General features: G+C 46.3%; 1 protein-coding gene across 1 annotated transcript in view; it reads right to left on the bottom strand.

Annotated features, from left to right (window-relative positions):
• Window positions 1–11956, bottom strand: part of LOC138661875 (transcription factor RelB homolog) — a 45681-nt gene extending 33725 nt beyond the window's left edge. The window contains exons 1-3 of the mRNA XM_069746822.1: window positions 11681–11956; window positions 10588–10862; window positions 8971–9131 (exon numbers count right to left, since the gene is read on the bottom strand). Coding sequence (XP_069602923.1) covers window positions 8971–9131; window positions 10588–10862; window positions 11681–11738 — 494 coding nt within the window. The 5' untranslated portion in view covers window positions 11739–11956. The remainder of the gene's footprint in view (window positions 1–8970; window positions 9132–10587; window positions 10863–11680) is intronic.
• Between the last annotated feature and the right edge of the window lie 125 nt (window positions 11957–12081).

Genomic DNA, 12081 nt, shown 5'->3' with positions numbered 1-12081 from the left:
TACATATATCAAGTAGTAATTTCAATGTCCACCAATTCCATAGGTCATCATCTGGTGAGGTTATAGCATGGTTAATAGATTGAGTGGATGGTACAGAAAGTAGATCCAAAGTCCGTCGTGGATGAAAAAAAAGGGGGACCACAAATTTTATCCCACTGCAAAGATTATAAAAGGTGAAAAAGTTAAAACTTAATGACAATATAAAAAATAATAAAATCAGAAAAACTAACACCCAAAGCAAGATGATATGGGAAAATGACAAGAACGCGGACGAATTAATGGTGTAATATTAATAATGGATCATAGAAAAGATGAAAAAGACAGTGACTCATTAAGACCCCTAGGGGTCAGTGTGTCTAATAATGTGATCCATTTAGCTTCTACCTGGGCCAGGATTTTTTTATAGTCACCCCCTCTTATTCCTAAATGGATCATATCTATCCCTTTTACTTTAAAGGAAGATGGTTCACTGTTGTGGTATTGTCTAAAATGATGCGCGATTGTCTTGAGGAGGGTGATGTCGGTCGCTGTCTTGGCCGCACAAATGTCCCGCACATGCTCACGCACGCGTACTCTTAAGTTCTCTTGACGTAAGTCCAATATAAATTTTTGAACACCCACATGTAGCGTAGTAAATCACATTTGTGCTGCTACACGATATCCGATGTCTGATATCGAATTGTTTTTTACTGTCAGAGGAGCAAAACGTGGTGCACTGCAGGACATTTGTGCAGGCAATACAGCGACCACAAGGTATGGAACCAGGTATTGGGCCTCTAGAGCGGAATGGATGCTTCAGGGTGGGTACATAGTGACTGCTCACCAAGAGGTCCTTTAGATTTTTAGACCTTCTTGCAGTCATAGGATAGTCACCAAGAATTGTTCCCAGGGAGAGCTCAGCATTCAAAATTGACCAGTGTTTTAAAAGGATCTGCCTCATAACCTCCCATTCATGGTTGAATGTACATATAAATCTAATAGGTCTATTCTCAGTGGTACGTGGTCGAGCTCTAGTGGTTTTGAGGAGATCGCCTCGTGGAGTTGCCCTTGTTCTGTCCCCACATGAGGCGAATGAAGGTGTCGCAGACTAATAAGAGTTGTGAGAGAAAGAGTCGTACCTTCGTATTTCCTCGATATGAGGCAGACAGGACCAATGCTGTTCAGCGTCCGAAGAGATGATGCACTCCAGGGATTGTGTAATCCAGACTTGTTTATTTTGTTGATCTGGACATACAGCGTATAACTGGTAATACAGTACTTTCTCCAGAAATGCAGGGTAGACAGGGTACAATAAGATGTAGCACCAAGTGTGTCTGCAAGTGTGAGCAGCATGAGAGAGTGGTCGAAAGACTGATGCCTTCCTAAGCCCAGTTCAAAGCACGTCCTCTCACAACAGAAAGTAAACTGGAAATGGCTGCCAGAGGAAGAGAAGATTTGACCCCTGAACCGGATGTAAGACATGCCCACAAGAAATACATGAAAAACAAGCTGCCATACAGAAAAAGGCCATTGGGTGGCAGCAGAGTAAAATATAACAACATACATGGAAACTGAGGAATATACATGGAACAGCACACTCCCCGTCTGAAATTCCGTAAGGGATTTCACTATATCAATGTCCTTAAAAAGTCCAACAACCTAGAAAGTGAAACCAAACATGCATGTAATGCAATAATAACTTTAAACAAGATAAACATTAAGCCAGTTTCTGAGATAATCCAAAGGAAAACCCATCTTCGGATCAGAGAAGCCGCACTAGGCCAAACTATCTCTGACCCACTGTAATCCAATGGGTAAAGTACTAGTGCAGTGTTCTGTTCATAGTTTATCCTACCGGAATGTCCTCGATAGTGAGTATTTTTTGGCAGACGTGCCAACCATGACAGTCTTTGTCTCCATGTGGCTTGTGATAAGATCTCGCAATGCGGACTAACCTTGCGATAGTCTTGACGAGTTTCATCCAATTGGAGAAACGTTTGAAGCACTGGCAACCGAGGGTGGAGGTTGGTTTAGCATTCGTGGCCAGAGCACTGACCTCGGAGCGGACTTCTGGATCATCGTCCGGATCCTGGATGCTGAAGAATTCCTGAACACATTCACTTCCCTTCTGTTCCAGCAGAAACTTTGGACCTGAAAGCCAAGAAGAGTTAGCAAAGGAATTTATAGACATAGGTCTAGTGGCATGGTCAGCTGGATTAAGTTCAGATGGGATATAGTGCCACTGTTCAGGTTTGGAAGACCTTCTTATTCTCTCAATGCGGTTACTGACGTACACGTAGAAGCGCCTTGTTTGGTTGTAGATGTAACCTAAGACAACTTTACTGTCACTGTAGTATTGTACGTCATCTATGTGAGTGTCCAGCTCATGCTGAATAAAGTCTGCGAGTTCTACTGCAAGCACAGCCCCACAATGTTCCAGCCTGGGAATAGTGTGGTCAGGCTTGGGAGCCAACTTAGCTTTGCCGAAAACGAACCCAACATGATCTTGATTGTCAGATCCCGTTACCTTCAGGTAGACAACAGCTGCAATGGCCTCCGTGGATGCATCCGAGAACACATGGAGTTCCGTCCTAGTGCTAGCAGCAAGTGAGATTCCAGCGTAGCATCTCGTTATATGGATTTTATCCAAGGCACACAAAGACTGCTTCCAGGTTTCCCATTTTGGTTCCTTATCAGGAGGTAGAGGGGTATCCCAGTCCTTGACAGTTTCGGACAGCTGTCTCAGAAGGGATTTACCTTGTATGGTAATTGGTGCTACGAATCCCAGTGGGTCATACAGGCTATTTACCACTGACAGGACACCACGTTTAGTGGTTTGTCTGCACAGTTGATTTGGAATCCAAAGGTGTCGGCTGACAGGTTCCACCTCAGGCCTAAGCTTCTCTGCACAGGCGGACGGTCTGGTCCCAGGTCTATGTCCTTGAATCCAGGTGCGTGGTTGCTTGACTCAAAGGCTCTCATGACAGCCGGGCTGTTTGAAGCAATTTTGTGCAGTCTAAGCTTAGCTCGGTACAGCATATGTTGGGTCCTTTTGAGTAGGTCGATTGCCGCTTCTTCTGTAGGTAGAGACTTTAGTCCATCATCTACGTAGAAGTCTTTCTCTACAAAGTCTCTGGCGTCTGTTCCATACTCGGACTCTCCTTCTTGTGCGGTTCTCCGCAGGCCATATGTTGCCACAGCGGGTGAAGGGCTGTTCCCGAATACGTGCACCCGCATGCGATACTCCACCATCTCTTTGCTGGGGTCATTGTCCTTGTACCACAGGAACCTGAGGAAATTCCTGTGGTCCTCTCGGACTATGAAACAGTGGAACATCTGTTCAATGTCGGTGGTGATGGCAATGGGCTCTTTCCTGAACCTCATCAACACTCCTACTAGGTTGTTTGTCAGATTAGGACCTGTGAGGAGGACATCATTGAGAGATACGCCTTGATGTTTGGCGCTTGAATCAAAGACAACTCTAATTTGTTTAGGTTTCTTCGGGTGATATACTCCAAATGAGGGTAGGTACCAGCACTCCTCGTTTTCCTTTAAGGGAGACGCTGGCTCCGCATGGTTGTTATGGAATATTTTGCCCATAAAGGTGACAATGTGTTCTTTCATCTCCGGTTTATTGCTTAGCGTGCGCTGGAGAGAGTTAAATCTGGACAAGGCTTGTTCACGATTGTTCGGGAGCCTTACCCTGGTAGCTCGGAAGGGTAAGGGGAAAACCCAGTGATTGGTTTCGTCCTTAAGGAACTCATTGTCCATTATCCTGACAAATTCCTTGTCTTCCATAGATGGGGCTACTTTGTTGTCATCCTTAGTGGTATGAAACACCAATTTTCCCAAGTCGTCTGCATAGGGAGAAGGGATAACATCAGGCAGCTCTACGGAATCTGGAAGCTTTTCCTTCACCTCATAGTGATGAGGACATGGTTTGCAGAAGGTAGTGCGCCCGTCTCGGCGTACGTACGTCTTAAAGGAGTGGACTCCTGTTTGGTCCAAGCATACATTTCCTATGACTACCCACCCCAAGTCAAGTCTCTGGGTGTAGGGGGCGTAGTCAGGACCAGTACACTGTTGGCGGACCTTATGTATCCTCAAATTGTCTCTGCCGAGCAGAAGTAGGATTTCAGCATTTGTGTCCAAAGGTGGGATAACGCTGGCTAGGTGCCTTAAGTGTGGTTGGTGGAAAGCAGCTTCCGGGGTAGGGATCTCATCCCTTTGGTCTGGTATTTGATCGTATTCGATTAGCGTAGGTAGGGGTATTTCTACGTCTTCATTGACAGGAGAAGCGATGAAACCTTGTGCTCTTCTGCCGCTAGTCTCTATGCACCCCGAGCAAGTATTCAGAGTGTAGGGCGTTGCTGGTCCCTTGATTCTAAAGGCTTCAAAGAACTTAGGTCCAGCTAGGGATCGATTGCTCTGATCGTCAATGATGGCATACATTTTTACAGCCTTCTCTGGTTGCCTGTCTGGATAGACTCTGATTAGGCATATCCTGGCACAGCATTTAGCACTTTGATTCTCCCCACATACCTCTGAGCATGAGCAGGACACAGCTGTGGTGGACTTGGCGTGATTCTGTGGCTCCCCGCCATGGTTTGTAGCGGGACTAGAGGTAACTGCAACTGCTGGTTCGCCGGTGACTGAGCCTGGGTGCAAGGCTGATGGGTGTCTGTCGCTATGACACTCTTCACACTTAATGGCAGATTTACAGTCCTTGGCCATGTGTTCTGATGAAGCGCAGCACTTGAAACATACCCCAAGTTCGCTGAGGATTTTCTTGCGCTCCTGCATGGTTTTGGACCTGAAGCCTCTACATTTGTTCAGTGAGTGTGGTCTTTTGTGAATGGGACACTCACGATTGAAAGACTTATCCCTCGACGGAATAGTGTACTGCTTGTCGGCAGGTACTGCAGGCGATGGCAGGTTAGTCTTTCTGACGCTTACACTGTTCCTTGAGTCCTTGCGTCTATGTGCGACGCTTTCATACCTTGATGAAGGTGTTGCTGGAGCTGCAGTGTTAGACTCCAGGAAGTCGAGGCTAGGGTCGTTCCTCATTTGGGCTTGTTCGTCAATGAACTTGCAGAACTGAATGAACGGAGGAAAGGTGACGTCATGTGACCTTTTATACCTGGAGACGCACACTGCCCACTTCTCTTGCAGACTATGTGGCAGCTTTGAGACGATTGGGTTCACCCCATGGGCAGTGTCCAGGTAGCACAGTCCTGACAGACGAGGGTCTCTTTTAGCAAGTTCCAGCTCCATAAGCAGATCACTTAAGTCCAGAAGCTTGTGGGCTTCCTTAAGGTTGATCCTTGGAACGTTCTGCAGTCTCTTGAATAGGGACTTTTCTATGGCTTCAGCGCTGCCGTAGGTTCTTTCAAGTCTCTGCCAGGCCGCAGCGAGACCTGTTTCAGCTTGCCCCACATAGACGGTCCTAAGACTCTTGATACGGTTTGTGGATTCAGGACCCAACTATTTTACCATGAGGTCGAGCTCCTGCTCCGCGGATAGGTTGAGATCAGCAATGGCGGCCTTGAAGGTTGCTTTCCAGGCTCTGTAGTTCTCTGCACAGTCGTCGAATTTTGAGAGGCTAGTGCTGATTAGCTCCCTGCTCACCATGAACTTGGCAAACTTGGACATGTCTGATCCTTCACTCCTTGTTACCATATTAGCTTGTGGTGCCCCTTGGGCGTATAAGCCGTGTGGCGTGGAAGGGTGAATTGTTCCCGGGTAGAATGATGTCGCTGCAGGGTTGAGCTGTGGTTTAACCTCTAGAGATTCCGATGACTGCTGCTTGAACTGTGGAGGCGGGCTGGAGTGTGCCTTGTGGTCGTCTTGCGATGATGATTGCTCTTGAGGGGGTACATCACGGCGTTGGTCTTGGGTCTCTGTAGGGGCTGTGGGCGATACTGGCACCTTAGGTTGGGCTGACTTGGACGTTTCCGCAATGTTGGGTTGAACGTCACTGGAGAAGGTGTGCGCTGCAGGTATCTGTTTCTGCACGTAGTCTCTGGTACGAACAGCTGGGTCGTCTTCTTCCTGTGGTGGCAGGCAAATTGGGTCGAGGTTTTGCTTCAATGCTTGCTCGAGTATTTTTACTTCGGCTAATGCAATTTCTTCCTCCATTTGTTTGAAGAATCTTTGCTCTAGCCTCTGCTTCTGTTTGAAGAATCTTTGCTCGAGCCTCTGCTTCTGCTCTCTTCGCTTCTGCTTCTGTTTGAAGAATCTTTGCTCGAGCCTCTGCTTCTGCTCTCTTCGCTTCTGCTTCTGTTTGAAGAATCTTTGCTCGAGCCTCTGCTTCTGCTTTCTTTTCGGTGTATGAACGTCTTAGTTTGGACCGCTCTGCATTTAAACGGGCCTCTAGGATTCTGTCGCTGAGGGCTGAAATTCTTGAGCAGGATGATTTGTATGACCGAGCAGAGTGTTTAGACGAGGCTGACCTGTGCGATCTAGTTTCTTGCAGATGGGTGATACGAAGCTCTGCTTTATCTTTGGCGTCTTTCACGGCGGCGTCCCTTTCTCTGTCTGTGGAATCTGCCTTGCTTAACTCTGATAGGGCTTCGTCGATTTTAGATTCTTTTAGGAAGGCAGCATACTTCGCGGACAGTCTCTTGTATCTGCCGTGGGCCACGTCTAGCTGTCTTATAGTGTCCTGTAAACCCGCTGCATCATTTTTGTGGCGTTGGACGCTTGACATAAGGGAGGTGACTCGTTCCCATAGGTCATTAAGGTTGTCATTGAACTCATCCCTTGTGGAATGGTAATTCTCGAGGACCTTTAATGTTGGCTTGATGGAACGTACTGGTCGTGCATCTGGGTCTGCTGCAGAAGCAGGCTCTGCGTCCTGATCTTCATAATGGACAGTATCAGGTTGTATTTGCTGTTTCAGCATTGGGGAACTGCGTAATGTCCTTTTCGGCCATTTTGATTTAAGGTGCGCTGTCCCTTTAAGAAACTGAACTTTTGAATTGGGGGCTGGAAATTGCGGTGCAGCTCAGTTGCGACCCCCTGATAAGATTCCCAAGGTGTTGTTGGAGAATTGTGGGGTTCTGCGGTCCGACGTTCTGCAGCAATGTGGTATAATACACAGAGAGTCTTTATGTACAATGCAGTCTGAGGTGATGCTGCAGGAGATTTCTTAGCAGAGCGGGGCTGCAGTATGTGAGCAGGCAGAGAGCGGGCACGTGAATAGTGATATAAGGGTGATTCTGGCCGGGCTTCAAGGCAGTCTTTCGACTGTTCTGTCCCCACATGAGGCGAATGAAGGTGTCGCAGACTAATAAGAGTTGTGAGAGAAAGAGTCGTACCTTCGTATTTCCTCGATATGAGGCAGACAGGACCAATGCTGCTCAGCGTCCGAAGAGATGATGCACTCCAGGGATTGTGTAATCCAGACTTGTTTATTTTGTTGATCTGGACATACAGCGTATAACTGGTAATACAGTACTTTCTCCAGAAATGCAGGGTAGACAGGGTACAGTAAGATGTAGCACCAAGTGTGTCTGCAACTGTGAGCAGCATGAGAGAGTGGTCGAAAGACTGATGCCTTCCTAAGCCCAGTTCAAAGCACGTCCTCTCACAACAGAAAGTAAACTGGAAATGGCTGCCAGAGGAAGAGAAGATTTGACCCCTGAACCGGATGTAAGACATGCCCACAAGAAATACATGAAAAACAAGCTGCCATACAGAAAAAGGCCATTGCGTGGCAGCAGAGTAAAATATAACAACATACATGGAAACTGAGGAATATACATGGAACAGCACAGCCCTCGCTGGAATACCCGCGCGCAGCAAACCTGGATTTTAAATCAGAGGCCTATGTTTCAAATTTGGCATCAGATGAACAGATCCGCCTCATCCGGAGGAACTGTCCGACTGGGACGGCCCTGATCGTGGAGGGATTATGAGCCGAGGACGCATGGATCAGTTTTATCACCTTTTATAATCTTTGCAGTGGGATAAAATTTGTGGTCCCCCTTTTTTTCATCCACGTCGGACTTTGGATCTATTTTCTGTACCATCCACTCAATCTATCAACCATGCTATAACCTCACCAGATGAAGACCTATGGAATTGGTGGACATTGGAATTACTACTTAATATATGTAATCTATACTCGTCTCCATGCCCATGGTGTTATATGTTTTGTATCGCCATTGTGGTCACTATATATTATACTATTGTAGATACCATCTGTATGTGTCGTTAGTGGATGTTAAATGACCATTCAGACCTTGTGTTGGTGATGTAGTGGTTGTGCGCATGCGTGCCGCTGCTCTGGATCTCTGGTGGACGGCGGCGCGTCTCTGTGCCTTGCTTGCGCGCCCGGGGACTTTCTCCTCTCCCCACGCGTGCGCAGTAATGTGTGACGCTCTGGTGTACCTCCAGGACCTGAGATATACAGTGCGCATACGCCATGTATAACCACTCGGATTGGTCCTCAAATCCCATGTGACCCACCTTGTGACCATAAAAGGTCCTTGCTGCTAAAGCTTTCTCACTCCCCTTGAAAAAGCAGTCTATTGAAGACACGAAACGCGCATCGGGGCTTTCTAACACCCGGCCCAGGGTCCTCTAATCTCTGCCCTTGGTAAGTGCTTGTCTGTCCCGCATGGTGTTCTATTTTTGACCCAAGTTATTCTATGTTAATATAGTCTTTGGGGGAGGCAAGCCAGCCGGTGCTATACCTTATTGCACAAGCACTTTAGAGAAGGATTGATTTTTAGGCACAATTGGGCAGGTGCAATTAGTGGTTCCCTGGTACCCCTGTTCTCTTTCTGCATATGTCTCACTTTATATGCATCTTTTCTGATGATTTGTGTATACAATGTCTCTTTTGCGAACTTTCAATAAAATATGGTCTTTTATTCATTGTACCTAAAAGCTCTTGTTTCTCCTTACATATACAGTATAAAGTATGGGTACGTTGCTCAGACGGTCATATGATTATTATGTGGCCCCCTCCTCATCTTCGCTCACCTATGATGGGTTTGTCCTTCGTCAGGATGCAGCATAAACTCACATATACCGTCACGGCAGTCCTTGCCCACCAGTCCGTGCGGGTGGATCTGATAAGGGGGATCTTTCCAAACAAGGCACACCTTGACTTCAACGCCATGAATTCCTTCGCAGTTTAAAAGCTAAGAGGTGACAATACCAGAAAGGTGACGGGAAGGTGAAGAAATCTCAGGTGCTTTCCACAGGAGGGTCAGCAGTAAATATAATTACAGCACGAGAAACAGCGTAACCGTGTACCCAAGAAATAGAAACCAAACCTGCACATGGCAACCACCTCAACAATACAACGTGCGGGACCATAAACCGGCACGCCAGGAGACGAAGGACTGTGCCAGCTGTAAACGATCGCCAACCACCGCTGGGGTAATTACACAGAGGAGGGATGTCGGGCACGGTGCCCTGGAGCCATGTCAGCGTACATGCATTTACATGGGGAAAACCGGGCTAAATTTGTTCTCAGAAGTCTCCACACTGTGACACTCCTGCCGTTTCTCTAGCCTCTCACCCTTATCCAGACATGACTATTGAGGTTGATTTTTCATGATGTCACATAATGACATCATCGCTGGCTCATGCACATGTGCTAAGGCAGCCATGATGTCGTGTCACACTGTACCTCTAATTTAAAGGGTTGTTATTTCTGGGTCAAATTGCTTATAAAACGAGTACATTTTCGATTCACGTGCTATTAAAAATCCTCTCCATTCTTAAAACCTGAGATTTTTTTTATTTTAATTTATTGTTTACGGCTCTCATGTGCAGCACTTACAAGGTCTTTTCTATGGAGCTTGTAAGCTCTGCACTGATACGATGCTGCTAATGTTCATCGTTAGCTCCTAATCCGGAAAGCTTCAGTTCTTCTCCGTTCCTCCGATGCTAAGCTGCCACATATAGCGGAGTTAGGGGGAAAAAACGTCAATTATGTAGAATCGAACTGACTCCCCCCAGGTAGCTGAGGAGAGGAGCAGTCCTGCTGAAAATAATGGGACAACCCCTTAGAATTAGAAACTTACTGGGATTCAGAAATAATTACCCTAGTCTGCTTCTCCATATATTTTCACTTGTTAAAAACAAGTTTGTGCTGCAGAGCTGCTCTTCCTTCAATAACTGGGGGCAGGAAGTTGCTGAATGACAGTTGATATTATAGTTGCTAGTGTAGTTAAAAAGTAACCTTTGTCTACGTTGCATGTTTAATAAAGCTAGTTTTATTCACCAAAAATGCTGCACAAACACACGGATGCGGTTTCTGCGGCATTTTTTTATTTGCACTTTCTCATTGCAAACACTGAAAGACTTGGACAGGCTGCAGATTTCAAAACCACAGCAATTTTCAATCCAGACAGGAAAAAAAACAAAACAAGCGCCTGCGTGAGATTTCCCAAAGTTCATAGCTTTCAAATTTGTATAAACAAAAGTACGCTGCAAAAACTGCAAAAGCGCAGCGTGTGAACATGGCTTAATATGTTAGTAAAATGCAATAAAAAAATTATATAATTATTAGTAATAATAATTTTTCACTAGAGCATTTTTAGTCAGCAATGGAAAATATGTCAAAAAATACAGCAACATTGTCCTTACAGCAATAGCAGGGACTGTCTTGGTGTTTTCGGTGCTGCTTTCTCCGAGGATACTGCCCGCCGACCTCCCCTCGCACTGGTACCGGAACCGCATTCCTCGCTGTTTCGGCTGTTCCACAATAATTAATTTTGGTTCAGGAGTTTTCGGGCATTTGACCAAATTTAGGGGGACAGGTTCCGCTGGGGGTGTCGAGGAGGCGACAGTGAGTGTGTTGAAGATGGATTCAAATGTCCACGTGGGTCTGGATTCACTATCGATGGAATCCATGACTTCTTCTATAAAAAAAAAATGGACAAAAAACAAATGCACGTGATGTCATAACACACGACGGTTCAGAAGTGAGATCACACTACTCCATGCGTTGCTTGGGGAATCCCATTTTCTCTGACTTCTCACAGTTCGAAAACATTTCTTGCCTCTGGGTATTTTTTTCCCTGGACCATTGGCCTGCACAACAAAACAAGACGGAGGCCTGTGCTATTCTGGCCAGAATCGAGGAAATAATATGTGTATACAAACGAATGGGTCAGCAAAAAAAAAATTAAAAAAAAATAAATGGACAACATGCGATGCCATCAGTCTGATGTACATTTTTACTGACTGATTGCTTGCGTTGTCCCGCCTGGTACTACTAATGACTGGTACATGGCTATTTGAGGGAAGGCTAATGGGTAACGTTTTTCCAATTTGGTGTGAGGAGGCTTACAAGCCATGCAACGCTCCTCTGGAGTATATTTGAGGGAAGGAACAGGTACCTGGAAGCAACAGAATCCAGAATACTGCAACTTTGGAAAAAAAACATCAGAATTCAATCAGTGCTTTACTAATCACTGTAAAACATTCTGCAACTAGTAGTACTACAATGGGCAGAGAATGGCTGGTTGCTAGGATCTCTGTAAAAAAGAATGAAAGGACATGCGAGCACATTCCTGAGTCTGTGGCAATGCTGGAGGGGCAGTGTGAGGGGAGACAAGGGGGCTTTACAGCAGCAGCTGATGCCTTCTCATTGCTGTCACGTCTGTCTCTTTCCTCCATGCATTGCTGTCTCCAGGGTTGCGGAGAATCACCTGTCCCATTACTTGCATTCTCTTACCTTTCTCGCCTTCTTCCAGTGTCGGCCTCTTTCTTGCGTCCGCGGTGCCCCCCTCCATGGATCATGTGCTGGTCACACTCCCCCCTTGGTGCGATGTCTCTGGGTCAGTGTCAGCGGGGTTCCTCCACCCCTCACCTCTTGGGTCTTTCCTCCCACCTGTGGCCGACCATGTGCCTGGTTCCCTTCTCTCCAATAGTTGTTTTATTAATCATATGTCCCCTCTTTAAGCCCCTTTCTCCCCCCCTCCCAGTCCATGCAATCCCTTCTCGCTCAGCTGACACCAGCCTGACAATGGCCATTTATATACACTAAAAGGAAGAAAAAAAATATCCAATGGCCTGGTGCCCAAAGATAAAATGAACCCTATCCCCTCATACTAGCAATAAAGTTTAATTCCCTGT

The sequence above is a fragment of the Ranitomeya imitator genome, chromosome 2 (genome assembly GCF_032444005.1).
Source record: "Ranitomeya imitator isolate aRanImi1 chromosome 2, aRanImi1.pri, whole genome shotgun sequence".
NCBI classification, from domain to species: Eukaryota; Metazoa; Chordata; class Amphibia; order Anura; family Dendrobatidae; genus Ranitomeya; species Ranitomeya imitator.
Note: the sequence above shows the minus strand (reverse complement) of the source record. Positions and strands in the feature narration are given on the sequence as shown.